A 22,021-nucleotide genomic window follows, 5' to 3' on the forward strand; every position below is an offset into this window, starting at 1 on the left:
GGAAGTGGCTAATTGATGTTGTTGGTCAAGAGGGCTGCATGGTTAAATATGTTGGGATATATCATTTTGTACGATTTTTCAGGTTCTTAATATGCTAACAACGTTGTGAAATTCTGAAACAAAGGATTGAGTCTGAGGTGGCTCTGAACTTATTTGAGTAAGGAACTCTTTTTAAAAAAGATATTTTAAAAGATTCCATTAGGAAACACTATTCTATACTGAATGACTCTGTTTTACTTTTTTGAATTTCTTTTCTTTCTTTTAAAAGACGTTTCTCTCTCTTCCTGGACAGTGAAACTGTCAGCTATGACTTCTTGCTTCTGGCAATGTGCCTGGATCCAGACGCTTTCCCCTCGGTGGTCTGAAAAACTAGGTAAAAGACTACATGTATGAAATAAAGTCTCTCTTATGAGTAAAAGGCATGAGATTTAGTGCATGGAATTTGTGACACTTATTATGGCTTCTCATAGCACTTTGTTTGTTTAAGGTTGTTGAATAAATAAACTTTAGCTAAGTAAGATAATACCGTTAGCAGCTAACCACACGTACTTGTCATTAAAAGAGGTACAAAACTTCCATTCAGATAAGGAAGGTTTGATTCAGTGATTGTATACAGATATAGCACCGTGTATCTGTATAAAACTGACCCAGCCATCCACTGACATTTATTTTGTTTAGACTTCTGAGAAGTTAAACTTTTTCTTCCCATTCTGAACATGGACAGCTGTAACTCACTATCTCCTCCTCACCTCCATCCCCACTCCAAGCCATGTCTATGTTGAATTCTCTAACTCAGTGAGAAACTTTAAAATCTTAGGGTTTTCTTTCTTCATACCTGGGATCCCTCTCCCCTCTCACTGTACTCCACACTCACCCATTCTGGCATAAGGCTCTCACCTCTGCTCCTGGAGACAGATGCCAGTCTAGCCCATGGGTATTCTTCCTCCTACTCATCCTCTTTCTCTCCTCTCTGTTAAGCCTGGAGTAATTCCTGCTCCATTAAGAGTAAACTGTCTTGATAGCATGCTCTGGCCCAAACAACCTACCAACAACTAACTGAAACTTGACAGACATATTTGTTGACAGTGATTTCTCGACTTGTCTCTATGAATTGGAGGACAAAGGTGTTTCAAGACTAAAAAAAAAAAAAAAAAAAAAAGCAGGCTTCCCTTGTGGCACAGTGGTTAAGAATCCACCTGCCAATGCAGGGGACACGGGTTTGATCACTGGTCTGGGAAGATCCCACATGCCACGGAGCAGCTAAGCCGGTGCACCACAACTACTGAGCCTGCACTCTAGAGCCCGCGAGCCACAACTACTGAGCCCGTGTGCCACAACTACTGAAGCCCACACGCCTAGAGCCCATGCTCTGCAGCAAGAGAAGCCACCGCGGTGAGAAGCCCGCGTGCCACAACAAAGAGTAACCCCCATCCACCACAACTAGAGAAAAGTCCGTGCCCAGCAACAAAGACCCAACTCAGCCAAAAATAAATAAATAAAATAAATAAATTTATTTTAAAAAAAGCACGACATATCAGGTTTGTTCGAATTATCATCTCTTTGATTATTCTATTTTGGTATCTTTGAGATATAGCCATAGACAAGGAATATACTTTGGATTACAAATTCCAAACTCTTAAAATTATTGCAAAGTAGAACTGGATGTCATAAACTAATTATAAATAATATAATTTCTCTTCGGTCAAAGTTAGGCTCTTGTCCTGGGAAGGGGTGGGGGCAGGTAAATGAAGAGGATAGGTATTGACTACCATGATAGACTAGAATACAATATACTTACAAGTGAGCTGTAGGCTACAACTGTGAGTCATGTTAACTATCAAGTACAATATATTCTTTTTTTCCAGTCTATTCATCTTTTCAACAGAGTAACTATAATTAATAGATATTCTATATTTAAATATACTTTAAATTGTATAATGAATTAGAATGAATATTTTAACTGCAAAGAACATTAGAAAAAAGAAATTATGATGTTAAATCAACAAAACTGCCACTTCAAAAATGGTCAGATATCGGAAAATTCACACAGCTCAATTTAATAACATTTTTTATGCTCCATGTGCTTTCCCTGGTTCTCTCTCACACTTCTGTAATTCGACTTGACAGAAGGTAAGGCTGTGAGGGGTCAGTTGTCCTAGCACAGTGCTCTTTCCTCATGCCACACTGTCTTAAACCAAAATGACTTTCTAAGCACAGCAAGTCATTTGAATATGCACATGAATTACAGTATCTATTCTAGGAAAATGAATAGTAAAATGACAGAATAATCATGTGCATATGTTTTAATTAACATCATCCCTTAATACACACATCTTCATGTAAGTCAAATAACATACTCATAATACCATAGCAGAATAAGAGAAAAGTGGGTAAAAAGATTTACAGAAAAAAAAATATATAGCTCTTATATAACAAATTCTGGGTTTGGGGGAAACTTGGGAAAGATACATCTCTTGCTATTTTATATCTCTTTTGCTACTTGCTATTGGGTTAGATCAAACCCAATAACTGCCATCACTTAAAGGGGAGATCATTCGTTGTTTTTGTTTTTTCCTTTTACCTTGATTTTCCAGGTAGTATGCTTTCATAAAGGTTTGTAAATAAAGTTGCTCCAGTGAGGATATATTCTAATGATCTTGTAAGTGACAGATAACTCAATGTTATAAACTCATTTTTTCCCAGTGTTCTTTAAACTAAGAGCCACAGTATTATAAAGAGACAAATATATAATTTGCTCTCTTAGCATCTGATGTTGGCAATGATTTCAGTTTAGAATTAACAATTTTTATTTCCTTCAGAAAATATAATTGGCCACTTGTCCTTTTTAACTAGTATGAGTGAAACTAAACATAGCAATTTATTTGATTAAAGTCTATGGGCATTTTTCTTTTACTGAAAATTGACTTTGATTTTATTATACTAGATACAAATAACTTCTATAGCAAAAATAAAATGTTACATCATTTATAGTCATTTGTGGAGAGAAGAGAAAACCCAGGTGCAGCTCTTCTGCAGTTTTTGTGACTTTTAACTGATTTGGCTTATAATTCCTTCCTACTTCTTGCATTGGGAATTCATTTCTCTGTGCACTTTGCTGTTTCTGTATACATCTCAGGGACTAGAAATACTAAACCCTCATTTACCCACATATAACCCTGCTAGAATTTCACAGCCAGAAGTGTATTCTAACCCTGCAACTAGAGGGGTTGCAAAAAGTCACCTTGTATACAGCTAAACTTTTGTTCAAACATCTCAGCAGGGAGAGTAGAGAGATATAACCAGGTGTTTCATATTATTCAAACAGTAATAAGCTTACTGTTGAGAAATTAAACATGGACAGTCTCTTCTCCCTCATCTAAAGTCACGTAGATACCCTATTTGGGTACTTCATTATTCTTACTACACTTGATACTTATGCATAGATTCCTGTATGTATCAATTCTTCTTTCATTCCCAAAATAACACCATTCATTTAAACAAAAATATTCAGAACACTTGCCATGTGCCAGGTAATGGGGATATAGGATTCTATAGGTCTGAAATGGTTTCTGACCTGCCTCTCAACCCCAAAACAATAAAGGCAAATAAGAAATGTAAGAGGAGCTTATGTTCAATCACTTAATTCAAGTCATTCAGCTTAATAACTTGGGTACATATTTGTTTCAGTGTTGGCCTTAGAAAGCATTGCTTTTTATGTCTTACCTGAAGGATCTTATCACCAGGCTGCAGCAGGTTGGATGCTGGTCCATCAGGCTGAACCCTAGTAACAAAGATACCCTATAAGTCAGAAGTAACAGAGGTTAGGATTCTATTTTCAAGAACTAGATCTACTTAAAAACTTTTTCATTCACATAGAAAACAGTGAAAACAGATTAAAAAGTTTACACGTGAGGTTAAAATATTATTATAGTATTTTAAGCAAAGCACCACCCTCTAAATCAAGTTTAAGAAAAGCAACATTTTTACTTGCACAAAAACGCTCATATTGTTTTGTTTTGTTTTTTTGTTTTTTTTTGCGGTACGCGGGCCTCTCACTGTTGTGGCCTCTCCAGTTGCGGAGCACAGGCTCCGGACGCGCAGGGTCAGCGGCCATGGCTCAAGGGCCCAGCTGCTCCGCGGCATGTGGGATCTTTCCGGACCGGGGCACGAACCCGTGTCCCCTGCATCGGCAGGCGGACTCTAACCACTGCTCCACCAGGGAAGCCCTTGACTATTATTTTATCCCGGCAGTCAAAGTCTGTGCTATCTAGTTAATTTTGATTGCCGTTCTTCAGCTTATTGTACGGGAACAGTTTTAATAATTTTTGTATGAATCCAGACCATAGGAACTCAATTGTGGCCACCATATTGCAATGCTGAGAGGAACTAGCAACACTCCACAACCTGACTGCTGAAAGAATACCAAAATCATGTCTCTAGCAGGTTTAATTTCAATCATCACAAAGCTCTGGGGGGTTCAACCACTGTTCTGGAGACTTGCTTTGAAGCTTTCTCTTATGGTGGCCTGAGTCTTCCTAAGCATTTATTGCTGTTTTCTAAAGCGTTAATATTTGTTTTCAATCAATAAATTTTACCAACTAAGAAATTGCTACTGCCCATTGGCATAGTTTCTCTTTCTCTCTGTCTCTTTCTCTCTCTCTATATATATATCCTATCAGCCAGCATATTGCCACATTAGTCAAAACAGATAGCAATGAGTGTTATGTTTGATAATGGTCTGTAGCATTCATTATTTTTGGAGGTGGAATGTTTCCCCAAAGACTGCCTGAAAAGGCCAGTGCCCTAATTTTTCACTGTATTTATGTATTGACATATAAACACTGTCATATGAAAGAGACCAAATAACTCTGAACCCATTTTTGTGGTCTCTGTTATGATGAATATTGATGAGAAATATGAAAACTTTGACACTGTTTTCAAAAAGTTCATTGTAGCAGTGTGTGTGGCACTCAGTATAGGGTCTATAAATGTTATTCTAATTATTGAAAGTCTGAAGGTTGAGCTATAATCCAGGGTCTTTCTTTGCAGCAAAGCCTGCAGTAAGAGATTCTGAGTCTCCCAACTGTACCAGATTTACTGTCAGAAAATTCTTCATTATTCTTAGTCTTAGAGTACATTGAAAGGCCGACATTTGTTATCTTTACCTTGAATTCCCAACAGATAAGAGGATTTGCATCTTTGATTTAGGGAAGGGGAAGGCAAGAGGGCTGGAAAGTCTCTCCTGTATCATCTGTAGTTTCCTAGTGGGGGCTGTCAGTGATAATGGCTCCAATTATTGTTTACTCTCAATAATGGACATAGGTCCCAACAAGAGGGCTTTCTGATGGTTCTTAATAACTTTTAGAGGCTACTTCCTTTGGTAGTTCCAAGCCAACATCAGCTCTGTAACAATGGCTGCTAGAGTCTAGTTACTGGCTTCTGGCATTTCTGACTGTGTTTCTCTAATGTTTTGCACCTCATCACCAGCTCTCATGTTCCTTAGTGGCTTGACAGCACAGTGGTTTTCCCTTAGCACCACCTCTAGAGGGTATCTCACAGCAGAGCAACAAGACAAGTATTGCAGTCCTTTCCAAAGAATGCAAGTCTTTTCTCCTATCAGACACCAATATCTGGGTGTGCTTGAGACAGACACAGACACAATGGACTCATGTATCACAGAGGGACCCCCATAGGTTTGAACCAAAGCTAATCTGGAGAGCACTGGCTGGATGCTACAAATAGGCTTGACCTTTTGCCATTTCATGTTTCTTCCCCAGTTTTTAAACCAGTCTTCATATAAGTCATAAATGAAGTTTTTCCAAAAGTACCCATAATGGGTTTTTTAAAAGTTTTACTTTTCACAAGTAATTTTGAAAATGGATGAGTATAGAAGGTTTTTCACAGTGTTAAAATCTGACCTTGTCTTATTGGTTACCTAGTCTCTGCACCTCTGGACATAAATCTTGAAGGACTCAAAGTTCCTTGAAAGTTAGTCTACAAGGCCAACATTTAACATTCTAACTTTAGAGGAGAAAGGAACTTTATATGGCTTTTTAATGATGAAGGTGAATGACTGTGACAGTCTCAGCTATTGTAAATGTAGACACCAAAATAGAACTTGTCTTAAGGGAATTACAAGTTCAATTTGTGAAATATGCTTTTCTTTAAAATTCTGAAAAAACTTGGCTCTAGCTGATGCTAAGAAATTGGTTTCTAGGAAGGCCATATCTCAGATAAAAATTGCATACAATTACAATTACAATTACAATTCAGAACACATTGGTTATATATTATAGAATATGGTATCATATGCTTTCATATAATTATAAAAGTTCAAAGAGCATTTCTGGAGAAAAAAACTGACCCATAAAGATAGCAAACACAGCCATAGATTCAATAGCTTGCAAGGGGAAACTTTTTTTTTTTGGCCAAATATTGGCAAATAATTTCTTTTTATGAATTGAGCAAGGTTAATATTAAGCTATGATGCAGTTCATAGAAGCAGCATTACACATACACAGTAGACTGTGTTTACTTAATCCCTGTGATTATTAGAAGACACATCAAGAATAAAGGTGTTTCAATAGATTTACTCTCTATGAGTCAAAGTGTGAAAACAAAATATTTTAAGGTTAATGCTGAGAGACAAATCTTGAGCTTTGAACAATTTACTACCTTAACAACTGAGGAATTTATATGCAGCAAGCGAAGAGATTTATCCCATGACCATTAGAAACTGAAGGAGAGGGCAGAGGGAGGAAAGGAGAGAGGGAAGGAAAGGAGAGAAAGAGAAAAACAGGAGGGCATTGGCAGCTACATATGATGATTCAGTGTATGACTGAACTTTAGCTGACAAAACAATGAATTGTAAAATCCATAAAAAATGAGCAGAAAGAAGAATTGCTTTAGAAACCTAAAAAATTTGAGCCTCAAAAGACAGAGATAGAAATCATACAACTGACCAAAGTCCTCTAAAAATTTCACAAAAATCTTATGCACAGATGTTTAAAGGTATCCAAAACTCTCTTTCATTAAATTTTAAATAAAGAAATATTAAAATAAAAATCACTTGGTTGCATTTGTAAAAAATAAAACTACCATATGACCCAGCAATCCCACAACTGGGCATGTACCCTGAGAAAACCATAATTCAAAAAGAGACATACCACAGTGTTCATTGCGGCACTATTTATGACAGCCAGGCCATGGAAGCAATCTAAATGTCCATCGACAGATGAATGGATAAAGAAGATGTGGCACATATATACAATGGAATATTACTCAGCCATAAAAAGAAACGAAATTGAGTTATTTGTAGTGAGGTGGATGGACCTAGAGTTTGTCATACAGAGTAAGTCAGAAAGAGAAAAACAAATACCGTATGCTAACACATATATATGGAATCTAAAAAAAAAAAAAAAAAAGGTACTGATGAACCTAGTGGCAGGGCAGGAATAAAGACATAGACATAGAGAATGGACTTGAGGCCACAGTGAGGTGGGGAGGGGGAAGTTGGGGTGAAGTGAGAGTAGCATCGACTTATATACACTACCTAATGTAAAATAGTTAGCTAGTGGGAAGCAGCAGCATAGCACACGGAGATCGGCTCAGTGCTTTGCGATCACCTAGAGGGGTGGGATAGGGAGGATGGGAGGGAGGCTCAAGAGGGAGGGGATATGGGGATATATGTATGCATATGACTTATTCACTTTGTTGTACAACAGAAACTAACACAGTATTGTGAAGCAATTATACTCCAATAAGGATCTATTAAAAAAATAATGCATTGGAGCAACAGGAGACTAAACCCCTAGAAATTGGCTATGTGATTACAAATATCTTAGTAACAACGTAATGGAGTGATCCTAACAGAAAAAATACACTTGCACCATTCTTTTATGTCATTGTAAAGATTTGTTTAGTAGCCAAAAAGAAAAATGTATATAAACATATAGTTTTCAAGATATTGCCCTTATGACTTGATAAAAACAACCAAGAAGTAAGCAGTTTATTTCCTTTTATCTGAGATTCCTGTTAGAAATGACAAATTGACTACTAAAAAATCGATTTTTTTTTAATAGTTTGGTGTTGATCACCAGGCACTACTCTCTTTTGGGGAATTTGAATATAAGAGTTGAAATTATGTTTGGCTTTGATTACTTTATACAGGTGTACCTTGTTTCATTGTGCTTCACTTTATTGCACTTTGCAGACAATGCAGTTTTAAAATTGAAGGTTTGTGGCAACTTTCTGTCAAGCAAGTCTATCAGTGCCATTTTTTCAACAACGTTTGCTCACTTCATGTTTCTCTGTCACATTTTGGTGACTCTTGCAATATTTCAAACTTTTTCATTATTATTCTGTTTGTTATGGTGGTCTGTGATCAGTGATCTTTGATGTTATTACTACGACTCGCTGAAGACTTAGATGATGGTTAGTATTTTTAGCAATAAAGTATTTTTGAATTAAGGTATCTACATTTTTTAGACATAATGCTATTGCACACTTAATAGACTATAGTATAGTGTAAATGTAACTTTTAAATGCACTGAGAAACCAAAAATTTCGAGGGACTTGCTTTATTGCAATATTCATCCTATTGCAGTGGTCTGGAAACAAACCCCAATATCTCTGAGGTATTACTGTTAGGAATTATAATTGTAATTTTCCTTTTATTGATTGCTTCAGTATTGCAATTATTCCATAACAGTTAAAAATCTCTGGGAGTCTGTGTATTGTTGACTGAATGTACATTTTATTCCTGTTTATTTCTTGGTAAAATTCTTAAGCTTAAAGATTCCTTAACTCTTTGGGAAAAATAGGTGAAATATTTTTCATTTCTTTTATTTTATGAATTCTTTAAAGCCTGTATTTAATATAAGACCTCAACTGGTGGTGAATATATGGATTGCTGAGCTTCATACAGTTTACTGATTTGATCAGAGTTCCTACTGGCTTTTCGTCTCAGCTTTTTTTCCCTTCTTTTAAATTAATCAATTAATTAATTAATTAATTTTGGGCTGCATTGGGTCTTTGTTGTTGTGTGCAGGCTTTTCTCTAGTTGCAGTGCGCAGGCTTCTAACTACGGTGGCTTCTCTTGTTGTGGAACATGGGCTCTAGGTACGTGGTCTCAGTAGTTATGGCTCGCGGACTCTAGAGCGCAGGCTCAGTAGTTGTGTTGCACGGGCTTAGTTGCTCCATGGCATGTGGAATCTTCCCAGACCAGGGATTGAACCCGTGTCCCCTGCATTGGCGGGCTGATTCTTAACCACTGAGCCACCAGGGAAGTCCTCTTCTCAGCTTTATACATAGCATAAAATAGTAGATGACATTAAAAACAAGAGTGGGAAACTGTAGGTGGCTGTGGCGTCTCCTTCCTAGGTACTACTAAAATAGTATCAGTAATCAGCTTTCTGATTATCATCCTTTCAGTCTTCCTCAAAGCCCCTTTAGTTGTCAAATTTTTTGACACTATCTACACCACTTCAAAATAATGGATTGAAAAGTGAAGAATTCGGTCAAAGCTTTTTTGTCACTTACACTAAAATAAGGCTTTTAAAGTAAAAAATTATTGTATTGTAAACTACATTCAGTCAAACTATGATTCTTTTAGATAAAATATGGTTTTATGTAGAGTAGACCATACTAGAAGTATTGTTTAGAGATCACGGTGAAATCAGGAGGTCAAAAAGGCCAGTGACAAATGTCCAGAGGACACTCTAGTTGTGGATTCTTGATACATTGACTGACAAAGTGGCTCTTAGGCCACGGCTGTGCATTGGCAGTGTGAGGTGGAGTGAAAAGGGAGGGTTTTTTTCTCACTTTTTAGTCTCTGTATTTCTATATTATTTGAATTTTTATAGTGAGAGTGTTTTCATTTCTTACCTGTATAATTTTTAAGAGATATAAGTTAAAGAAAAAGGACGTTGCAGTTGTGCACATCTGAGACTAAGAACATATTATGATTTTAAAGGATGATTATGTCGATTATGTTGAGAATGCCCTAGTTCACAATCAGTAGGAGGTGGCTAAGTAAAAGTGGTTCTCGATTTTCTGTCTCTTTCACCACTCTCACATTACAGCTCAGAGGTGGACACCTTCAGAGAACTGAAGCCACCCCAGCTGGTGTGTGCAAGTCATACAAAACCCAGCATATGGTAGGGTCTTCTTGCAGTATAGGAATAAGCAAATCTTGTACCTTAGTCTACGTATCCTACTAAATTAGTCACAGAGTCAAGGTGGAAACATTTTTTTAAAGTAGAGGATAGGATGAATGTATGATTTTTCTCTCAATAAACACACAGACCTTGGTATACCTCAATGAACAAAGAGAAACATAAATTTAAGATACGATTTTTCTTTAATCACTTTAATGTTTACTCCAACACTTCCTATTTTCTATTAATAAATGTTCTTGGCGGTTAAATGATAGTGCCCTGTTATGGGAATGTGGTTTGTGTATGGTAATGGGGTTTGATCCAGTGGGTTTCAAAAATGGGAAATAATTTCTACTGCATTATACTTAAAAAATAGAATTGGTTACTAAGATCATGTATAGCTATGTTAATTATACTGTAAGGATGATTGCAATTAAACAAGTGCATAGTTGTAATTTTGTACCTTATACAGTAATCATAAACTGTTACTACTTGTTTACTGCTTAATGTAACTCTGAATTTATTAACAATATATATTTTTAAAATATATACACACACATATATATATATACATATATATACATTTTAAAATAACACAGTCTAAATTCTGATCTAGTAGTCCAACTTTCCAGCATAATTCTAGCACCTTCAGGTTAACTTGGTGTCTGGAAATCTGTTCTCATCTGTTTATGGTTTTCCTTCAACTCATTCAAAGGATCTTAGGGAGGATTTAAGTTGGAACTTACAGAAGTTGAGAATCAACTCTTTGAGTTCTCATGATTTCCTTCACACGCCCAAAAGAGAAAAATGACACAATAAAAGTGTTTTGCAGTTACTTGGGTTTCCTTCTCAGCTGTTTTCGATTTCTCCGATCTTACCTATTGTTACCTAAAATTTTTTCCCATCTAAGTGTGTTGCCTCCAAACTTCCCGCTTTTCTGATCAATATCATTTTCTAAACCACTTTCTTTCGCTGCCAAAGAACATAGATTTGGCTCAATTAGTGATTACTATCTCTTAGAGAGACTAAGACTATATTTGTAGAATATAGCAGTGTTTTTTTTAAGAAAAAAATTAATCAGAAAAATTACAAGTATTTAAAAGCAGATTTAATGGGTCTCATTGAAAAAACTATGACACAGCAAATTTCAGGATCCACACTGAAGTATCAGTTGCTTTGGCAATCCCTCTCAGTTAGATGCCATGGTTGAAAGCACTCAGGCAGTACTTCTCATAGATGAGCATATCAGAATTGCTGGTACTAAAGTACTTTTAGTTTGAAAGATGAAGAACATCCATTGTTTCATAGTTGCATAATGGACGCTTTTGGGGACCTGCCCAGATTCCCTTTATCAGATTCATGCTCTCATCCTGCAGGTGCTGCCGGCAGCTCACATCTAATCCTTCTTTTGAAAATTACCCTCAGCCTGGAGCATCCTTACTGGGAAATGCTGGGAAGGTTATGCTCCTTCCCATATAGTTAATGACTGATACCAGGGTGCAAAAAGCTGTTACCCTCCTCAAGGTGAGACAACTCTGTGGTACCATTGATGCTCCAGAGCACCCTGTACCCTGTACCATCCGGTTTCCACTAAATTCACATCTTTGTGGATTTCCACTTTCTTCACCTGACCTATCCTGCATCCCTTATTCTCATATAGATTTCACTGGACAGCAATTCTTCAATTAACTACTTGCACAAAAGTCTTCATCTCCGGTTCTGCATCTTGGGGAGCTGGCTTTAGACAAATATAAACTACAAAAATTAAAGCTCTGCAGTATCTTCTTTCCTGGAAGGTATACATAGATTCTATATTTTGCTTACTAGCAATTCTTTGGAACCCAGTACCAGGAGATAAAATGCACCTTTGCTCCCCAAGTATAGAGCAACTTTGGGGGTAGATTGGGGGAAAAATGGATAATATTGTTATTAAATACATATTATTGAGATACATCTCAAATGTTATATAGGTAAATTAAAAAAAGCTAAACAATATTGCTACAGGCAGAGACATGGAAGTTATTACTTTTTAATTTATTTTTGTTTTATTTCTATTAATCTGGATTCACAATATTTTCAAGAATTCTAGTTGGTTGTAACATTTTCAAGCAGAAACTAGAAATACTACGGAGGTCCCTGCAATACCACTTAAAACTTGTGTTAGTAACTTTATAAATGGCATATGAAAGATTTCACAGGTTTCCCAAAGATCTTTTGGACCCTCAGTAATTAACTTTCTCTCATTGTTGGACCTGTCAATTCTTGTTAGTTATTACCTAAAATATTATTTATGAACTAATTTTAAGTGCTTTCACATTTTGATTGAGAAGTCTCTGACATTTTTCCATCAAATAGCAACAAACTTAAAATGTCCCAAATCCTTTCCCACACCATTTTCTGTCTCCTTATTTAGCTTATTTTGTTCCATGCTAAATGGCTGAAATGATGCAGCAGACAGAACATAGATAATATTTAACTCTAGCAACTAGTATAGCTGGCTATGTACTTGGACTTTAATTTTAATGAAAATTGTTTTACTGATTGTTAAAGAATATCACAAAGTGATAGCAATCTCAATTCTAGTGACTTTCTAAATATATTGTTGAATTAAAATGTCCCAATCAATGTTCTTATTTAAAATGGTACTTTTAAATCGCCTTATTTTTTCATATGTATGATGGAATGATATTTTCTTAAAGAACCAAGTCTGTGTTGAGTTATATTTTATTATATCTTTTCACAAGCTGAAATCTTATATGTCTTCTTTATAATATAATATCTTGACATTGAAATTATCCAATTGGCTAAAGCACACTGCCATGCCTTCTTAAAAGGCCTCATATAGGTGGTCATACCTATAGGAATCCTATTAATAGGAGATTGCAAAGACTGCATTTCTATCAATATTTCTGAATAGATTCAGTTCTTTTTCAACATATAAGACAGAACAGAACAGGCAAAAATGCATTTTTTATTTAAAAAATTCTTGCTTTTAAAGTCCTCAAACAACCAAGTGGTGTTCTGAACCTCAAACTGCAGTGTGACTAAGATGAAGCTGAAGTAATTGTGTTGTAAAATAATTTGTTTGTTATTTATTTTTAAAAATTCAGTTTTATATATAAATTATATACATTTATATTATATCTATTCCTTGCTCCTGAATGTTACTTTCACATAATTAATAGATTCTCCAAATTACTTTGCATTACATAATCGCTTGAAGTAGAATTAAAGATGGGACAGATATATAAATTATATTATACTATTAACTTAGAAATATATAAAATAAATCACCTTTGTCTAGGAATTGTACAAAATGAAGGAAATATTATATGTAATTTAATGTTTATGTAGTAAATATAAATCATATGCTCTGTGGAGTTCTAGACAAATGTGTTTGCTATTCCTGATTTTTATATCCATGGAGAATACATGACAAGGTATAGACATAGGATATGCACCTTTTTCATAAGTCAAGAGCATATCTTTTGCAACTTTTTATTTATGAATCACCCAGTGTCATGAGGCTGAACAAACCCAGAAAATTATTCTTGTGCATTTTCGAATTTGCTACTGCCAAGCATGCCTCTGGGTATTGTTATCCCCAGGTAAAGATGTCAAATAAATGCTTTGGATCTGCACATCTAACCTTTCTTCTCTTCGTAATATTAATCATATAAAACTTTTATTTGATGCAATACTCATCTCCACACAAATTTTCTTCTAGGGGTGGAAGGTGGGATGTAAATAGGAGGGAGGCTGTTTGGCATCTGGAATCAATTTTTTAGAATTTATGTAGAATTAGATATAGTAATTTATTCTGAAATTCCAGAACATTTATTTAGAGTATATTGGTGATTATAGTATTTTACATTTGCCATGCCTATAATATTCTTCCTTGGCTTGGGATTTTACCTGTACCATGGGCAAATTAAGGCATTAAAAAAAAAAGGATTGTTTCTTCTATCATTTATGTGTCTACATGCCGATTGCCCAAATCAGTGGAATTATGGGTAGACTCTCTGGCATCTGCTCAGCATGAGTGTTTATAATAAAACTGTGGAGAATAAGTGGTTCTTTCGGCCCAGTGTCCTAGTATGTATATTTCCTGATATCAAGTGATTTGAGGATATTCATAATACAGCTTCCATTTTGATCCTGTGACTAGGTGATTGTTCATGGCATTGTTCAGTGCTGTACCTTTACAGTATATAGAGAAAGAGGCTATGAGTTCTTGTTAATATCTTTAAACTCCAGAAGCTTCGTCCTTCCTTCTAAAATGAGGCAAGGTGGGATATCAGTCCCTAAATGATGAACTGTGTGAATACATCATTAAAAATTTATTTATTTTCGGAGTCTCAGGCTGCCTTATGAAGTCACACAACAACATGATATCAGTCATCCATTAATCCAGTCTCTTCGTCCTAACAACATCTCGTGGAAACTGTATTGGTATATTACTTAAATTTTGTAATCATGAATTATTATTTTATGAACATTTAAATATAGGGAAAGATTATTGTGGTTTGTTCCATTGGCAGGATCTCCACTGTAATAATACCTTAGTCCAAAAGTTATATAAATGCTTAGCAATCTAATGTATATAGTATGCTTCTAATTATCTAAGTTCAGTAGAGAATACATGCTGACTTCCAAGGACTTGAAGCAAATATCTAGACTATAACTAATTACAGTGTTCTGTAACACTTTCAGTATTAGATTATTGTGTTAGTCTCAACTCTAGAGGGTATAAATTTGTCATGTGGCTCTTCAGCTAAGTGGTATTTGCAGATAGAGGTATGTATCATAGTGCTTGTTAAGAGAAAAGGATTTGGAATCAGATCAATTTGGGTTCAAATCTTATCTGCCACAGGTCAGCTAAATGACCTTGGGCAAGTTAATTAACCCATCTGGGCCTCAACAAAATGGGGAATAATAATAATCAACTAACACAAGTTGCTAAGAAGATCAGATAAGTTCATGTATATAAAGAGCCTGATACAGTGACTAGCACATTACAGATACTCAGTAGAAGTCTATACTTTTATTATTATCATCAGATTTGTTGGATCAAAATCTTTTCTCTCTCTGGAGCATCGTGCCATCTTGACAGCAATGTTTCTCTATAATAATAAACCAGATAATGGCTCCATCCACTTCACAGGGAGGGCAAAGGCAAGCATTATATGAAGGCTTTTTCATCTGGTTTTCTACATTTTTCTCTTTCCAAGTATGTAAAAGCAGTTTTCACCTGGCAGTGAACCCAAAATAATGAACTCCATGATGAGTGAGTTGGGTTGTTCAACTACTAAACACTGTTCTGACAATGATATGAACTGCAGGACTAATTGTGCTCCATCCGTTTAACCTAAGGAGACCATAATCAGACTACCCTGGCGTCTTCGAAAAGAGTTAAATTTGCAAGACCAGATGCTGTTCTAAGCTCTCAAAGTCTGGTACAAAACAGTCTTCATATCTTAATCCTCAGTTCTCCCTAAAGCCTCAGTTAACTTTTGGGCTGTACCAAGAGTTTTTCTGCAATAGTCTCACATTACCACAGAACCTAAATTGGAACTTCTGCCAGACTGAACAACACAACTCACTTTTGTCCCAGTTTCATACTCTCAGCCCTTAGGGATGACTGCTTCATGCTTTTCCTATCTGGCTGTAAACCAGGTAATCAGTTTGGATGCTATTTCACTTTAGTCCTTGGCATTTGGCTGAAACAGTGGTTCCTAGCAATCATAATGAAGAGAATGGAACAAATCTGTTGGCTACTTTAGTACAGAAAGTCTTCAGTGACTCTAAGACATTCAGATATCTTGGATACTTAGAATTTTGAGTGTCATTACAAAACACTTAAACATTAATGAACAGTAAGTAAAATAATATAGTATGCTCAAAAGACTGCTTCTAACCCATGACTTGTTTATTGGAAGGGGGTATGTATCATAATAAAGTTTAAGCTTTTGCATGACTAGAACTCCTTATAAAGAAAGCATCAACCTCTGACCCAGGTTGAATTAAAACATCTGTTTATTTTGGTTCTCCTCATCCCTCCTCACAGCTGTAAATTAGCCAATTTATGATATAATTGTCCTTCAACATTGGAGAGAAGAGTATTTTTAAAGTTCATTTTCATTTTCTCACTGTTTGATATTTTTAGGTTGATATAGACACTGGATTCCACTCTAAATTTTATGCAACCTCTACAAGAATGGGGCACTGGGGATAAAAAATGCAACTGAATTTCCTCAAGATTAATCCCTTTCCTTGTAAGTGGATTAAATTCTTATAGAAATTGTCAGAGCCAATGTCTTTAGATCGCCTCAACACTTTTAACTAAGTATCTACCATATGTTTGGTGTGGTCAATAAATTAAGAGCAGTCTGAGTCTTCTGTAGATTTGGAACTTTTAATTACTCTGATCAATTTTGCTGTAACAGAGATTCACTTTTCAGATTTTAAGTGTTTTAGAAAGTAATCAGGCAAAGAAAAGTGCTTTTGAGGGGAATCTTTCAATGGATAGATTATATAATTCAAGCTCTATATCTGTTGCATTTAACCAAAAGAGAAATTATAAGATCATAGATATAGTTCAGTCTCACTAGAGTCATCAAAATGTTGCAATGAAAAAGTAAATGAATAGTTATAAAGTGTTCATATTTCATCACAGTGGAAGAATAACAGGCAATGATTTGAAAGCCTCACACCTGCTATCCCCTTCAGTTGAAAATAAAAGCAGAAAAGTAACAGCATTCAGACATCTTGACTACTTAGCAACTTGTGCATCTTTAATTGAAAAATATCTATTACCCTGTGCCTTCCAAAAATATCGTGAAAAGATATATCTGCTGATGAGATAGGAGAGGAAAACATGTCTTTTGAATTTCAACTATCTTATGAATGATAAGGTTGTTACCTTTTCATTGAAAGAACTTATGGAAGAGATGTAAAACCAGAGACAAAAAGAGGGGTCAAGATGAATAAGACAATGATTTGAGGCTTTTAAAAATACCATCATATGTTTCTGATAATTTTGACTTTTCATGCTTTTTGTCTTAAGATATATTAATAATTTATTAAAATTCAGTAAACACTTGGTCCTACTAGGCCATGAATATTTAAATTCTACTAAATCAATGATTATCCTCAACATCATTTCAAAAAGGAAATGTAGTAGTTACTTATACACAGACATTTCTAACTGGAATTTCCTTAATTATATATGGCTGCTTCATATACATTCCTTATATATGAATACCTGCTCCAATCAGTTAACCAAAGAAACTCTTATCTATGGCCACTGGGGATTTCTTTCTACTCCTTTCCATCCAAATAGTCCAACCTCTTTCTTTCTTCCTCTTCAGAAAGGAAAGGAAGAGGTCATAACTAATGGTAGGAAACAAAAAGACTGGGAAGAAGTAGAGGAAAATAAGGGATTAAAGGCTATGGAAATCTCCAAAGTAGGGGCATCCAAATTTTTTCAGAAATATGTCTTTAAGCAGAAACTGATGTGTGGGTGATTTTTACAATAGTGTTAAGTTGAAAGGATCCTCACCACCTTGTGACTCAAAGGTTAAGTCGAGAGCCTGAGGAGGTTTTATTCATAGCTAATTTCTGTCTTTCTTCATCATCCCAAAGTTTTATGATGTCACTTAATGCAATTAAATTTGATGATGCCAAAAGCAGACAGTTTCAATGATCATCAAATTATAATCACTAATTGTTTAAAAGCTGAGAGTATTAAACCCTGATGGCAGAAGGCAGGTTACATAGCTCAGGGTAAATTTTTTTGCTTAAAAAAGTCAAGTGGTCCATAATGGTATCAGACAGGCCAGATGTGAACATGTGCAGCATGGTGGATATTCAGCAACGTTTGAGGTTAGAGTTGGGAGTGGTGGTGAACCTTTACCCATGATTTGACAGACAGGGGTGAGCATAAGAGGAGGACCTCATTCCTCTGCCATGGCTAACACTGATTTTCTCACAGAATATTTGTTTCCCATGGTCTTTCAGTTCTACAATTCTATTAGTGAAGTACTTTACAAACATGATGGATTAAAGAGATGGCAATCAGCTGGCCCTGGCATTGAATCATTATTTATTCATTCTGTTACTATGAGAAAACTTTTTCCCAAATCAGTGATCCACAAATAAAGTTTTGGAAAAAACTTGTTAGAAATTGCCTATATAGCTTCGTTTACAAATATATACAACTGTGAACAAAACAAAAAGCAGGGCTTCCCTGGTGGTGCAGTGGTTGAGAGTCTGCCTGCCAATGCAGGGGACACGGGTTCGAGCCCTGGTCTGGGAAGATCCCACATGCCGCGGAGCGACTGGGCCCGTGAGCCACAATTACTGAGCCTGCGCGTCTGGAGCCTGTGCTCCGCAACAAGAGAGGCCGTGATGGTCAGAGGCCCGCGCACCGTGATGAGGAGTGGCCCCCACTCGCCGCAACTAGACAAAGCCCTCGCACAGAAACGAAGACCCAACACAGCCAAAAATAAAATAAATAAATAAATTAATTAATTAATTAAAAAAAAAAAAAAAAACAAAAAGCAAAAACAAGCCACTTCCTTTTCAAGGAGAATGCTTAAATTTATTTTTTCTCATTCATAGGATTTGTCAAGCACTGCAGTGAATTCTTTTTTCCATTTGCTGAAAAAGTTTCTAATTGGCTTCATAGTTAGCTAGCTTATTAAAGCACAGTAAAACCAAAAAATTGAAAAAAGTTTTTTTGCTGCAGTAGAATATAGTGTTTTTCTAATTAAAATTGACAATAAGAAATTCAGTTCTTACCTTGTCAGAAGGTTTAAATGGATTTCCTTGTCCACTAATTCCACCACTGATACTAAATCCAAGGCCAGGATTCTTTTCTATTCTCACACAAAACTATGCAAAAAAGATATAAAAAGGTAATCAAATACATATAAAAGCTAAATATCTTCAAATAACTGTATCCCAATAGAAAATATTCACATTTCACTTAAGTTCTCAGGGTTAGCCTATGTTAACTTGGTATATAAAAGACAGTATAAACTCTGACAAAATAGTGTTTCTATAAGTATCAGTTATAATTGTAACTAACTTAAAATTACCTGGAAAGCAGACATGAGTAAATTTTTATTCGTTACCTGTGCAGGACTAAATTTTGATTTGCAGTTTTTAAAACTTAGAAAACTCCTTAAAAAAAGATTGTACATTATTTTAATTATCTACTTTAAACATACATATTGTCTGACTAATTAGAAAGTACTGTATGAATAAGTGAAAGAAAATTTGCAAATGTAGAGTGAGGGAAAAGATGGCTATTTGATTAATTAGTTGATTAATTATTTACACATCTTTATTGGAATATAATTGCTTTACAGTGTTGTGTTAGTTTCTGCTGTATAACAAAGTTAATCAGCTATATGTATACATATATCCCCCTAACCCCTCCCTCTTCCGTCTCCCTCCCACTCTCCCTAGCCCACCCCTCTAGGGGGTCACAAAGCACTAAGCTGATCTCCCTGTGTTATGCAGCTGCTTCTCATTAGCTAACTATTTTACATATGGTAGTGTATATATGTCAGTGCTACTCTCTCACTTCGCTCCAGCTTACCCTTCACCCTCCCTGTGTCCTCAAGTCCATCGTCTATGTCTGCATCTTTATTTCTGTCCTGCCCCTAGGTTCGTCAGAACCAATTTTCTTTTTTTTTTAAGATTCCTTATATATGTGTTAGCATACAGTATTTGTTTTTCTCTTTCTAACTTATTTCACTCTGTATGACAGACTCTAGGTCCATCCACCTCACTACAAATAACTCCGTTTCGTTTCTTTTTATGGCTGAGTAATATTCCATAGAATATATGTGCCACATCTTCTTTATCCATTCGTCTGTTGATGGACACTTAGGTTTCTATCATGTCCTGGCTATTGTAAATAGTGCTGCAATGAATATTGTAGTACATATGGTTTTTCTCTGGGTATATGCCCAGTAGTGGAATTGCTGGGTCATATGGTAGTTCTATTTTTAGTTTTGTAAGGAACCTCCATACTGTTGTCCATAGTGGCTGTATCAATTTACATTCCCACCAATAGTGCAAGAGGGTTCCCTTTTCTCCACACCCTCTCCAGCATTTCTTGTTTGTAGATTTTTTGATGATGGCCATTCTGACTGGTGTGAGGTGATACCTCATTGTAGTTTTGATTTGCATTTCTCTAATGATTAATGATGTTGAGCATCCATTCATGTGTTTGTTGGCGATCTGTATATCTTCTTTGGAAAAATGTCTATTTAGGTCTTCTGTTCATTTTTGGATTGGGTTGTTTGTTTTTTTGATATTGAGCTGCATGAGCTGCTTGTAAATTTTGGAGATTGATCCTTTGTCAGTTGCTTCATTTGCAAATATTTTCTCCCATTCTGAGGGTTGTCTTTTGGTCTTGTTTATGGTTTACTTTGCTGTGCAAAAGCTTTGAAGTTTCATTAGGTCCCATTGTTTATTTTTGTTTTTATTTCCATTTCTCTAGGTGGTGGGTCAAAAAGGATCTTGCTGTGATTTATGTCATAGAGTGTTCTGCCTATGCTTTCCTCTAAGAGTTTGATAGTTTCTGGCCTTACATTTAGGTCTTTAATCCTTTTTGAGTTTATTTTTGTGTATGGTGTTAGGAAGTGTTCTAATTTCATTCTTTTACATTGTAGCTGTCCAATTTTCCCAGCACCACTTATTGAAGAGGCTGTCTTTTCTCCACTGTATATTCTTGCCTCCTTTATCAAAGACAAGGTGACTATATGTGCGTGGGCTTATCTCTGGGCTTTCTATCCTGTTCCATTTATCTATATTTCTGTTTTTGTGCCAGCGCCATAGTGGCTTCATTACTGTAGATTTGCAGTATAGACTGAAGTCTGGGAGCCTGCTTCCTCCAGCTCCATTTTTCTTTCCCAAGATTGCTTTGGCTATTCAGGGTCTTTTTTATTTCCACACAAATTGTGAAATTTTTTGCTCTAGTTCTGTGAAAAATGCCATTGGTAGTTTGATAGGGATTGCATTGAATCTGTAGATTGCTTTGGGTAGTATAGTCATTTTCACAATATTGATTCTTCCAATCCAAGAACATGGTATATTTCTCCATCTGTTTGTATTGTCTTTAATTTCTTTCATCAGTGTCTTATAGTTTTCTGCATACAGGTCTTTTGCCTTCTTAGGTAAGTTTATTCATAGGTATTTTATTCTTTTTGTTGCAGTGGTAAATGAGAGGGTTTCCTTAGTTTCTCTTTCAGATTTTTCGTCATTAGTGTGTAGGAATGCAAGAGATTCCTTGTTTTTTTAAATAAATTTATTTATTTATTTTTAAATTTTTGGCTGTGTTGCGTCTTTGTTGCTGTGTGTGGACTTTCTCTAGTTGTGGTGAGCAGGGCTACTCTTTGTTGCAGTATGCGGGCTTCTCATTGTCGTGGCTTCTCTTGTTGTGGAGCATGGGCTCTAGGCACACAGGCTTCAATAGCTGTGGCACGTGGGCTCAGTAGTTGTGGCTTGCGGGCCCTAGAGGTCAAGTTCAGTAGTTGTGGCACACGGACTTATTTGCTCCATGGCATGTGGGAATTCCCAGGCCAGGGCTCGAACCCGTGTCCTGTGCATTGGTAGGCAGTTTCTTAACCACTGTGCCACCAGGGAAGCCCAAATGTAAGAGATTTCTGTGCATTAATTTTGTATCCTGCTGCTTTACCAAATTCATTGATTAACTCTGTAGCTTTCTGGTAGCATCTTTAGGATTCTCTATGTGTAGTATCATATCATCTGCAAACAGTGACAGCTTTACTTCTTCTTTTCCGATTTGGATTCCTTTTATTTCTTCTTCTCTAATTGCCATGGCTAAA

At 35.9% G+C, this 22,021-nt stretch overlaps 1 protein-coding gene and 1 long non-coding RNA gene across 5 annotated transcripts in view; one reads left to right on the forward strand and one right to left on the reverse strand.

Annotated features, from left to right (window-relative positions):
• The window catches only part of LOC308612841, a 156,982-nt gene that overhangs the window by 26,683 nt on the left and 108,278 nt on the right, over positions 1-22,021 (forward strand). The window lies entirely within an intron of this gene.
• Positions 1-22,021, reverse strand: part of LRRC7 (leucine rich repeat containing 7) — a gene marked incomplete at its 3' end in the record, with an annotated part of 507,551 nt that overhangs the window by 9,283 nt on the left and 476,247 nt on the right. The window contains exons 24-25 of the mRNA XM_081225604.1: positions 18,960-19,052; positions 3,724-3,798 (exon numbers count right to left, since the gene is read on the reverse strand). Of these exons, the coding sequence (XP_081081730.1) occupies positions 3,724-3,798; positions 18,960-19,052 (168 nt within the window). The remainder of the gene's footprint in view (positions 1-3,723; positions 3,799-18,959; positions 19,053-22,021) is intronic.

This window comes from Mesoplodon bidens (genome assembly GCF_964165515.1).
Source record: "Mesoplodon bidens genome assembly, chromosome: 2".
Lineage (NCBI taxonomy): Eukaryota > Metazoa > Chordata > Mammalia > Artiodactyla > Ziphiidae > Mesoplodon > Mesoplodon bidens.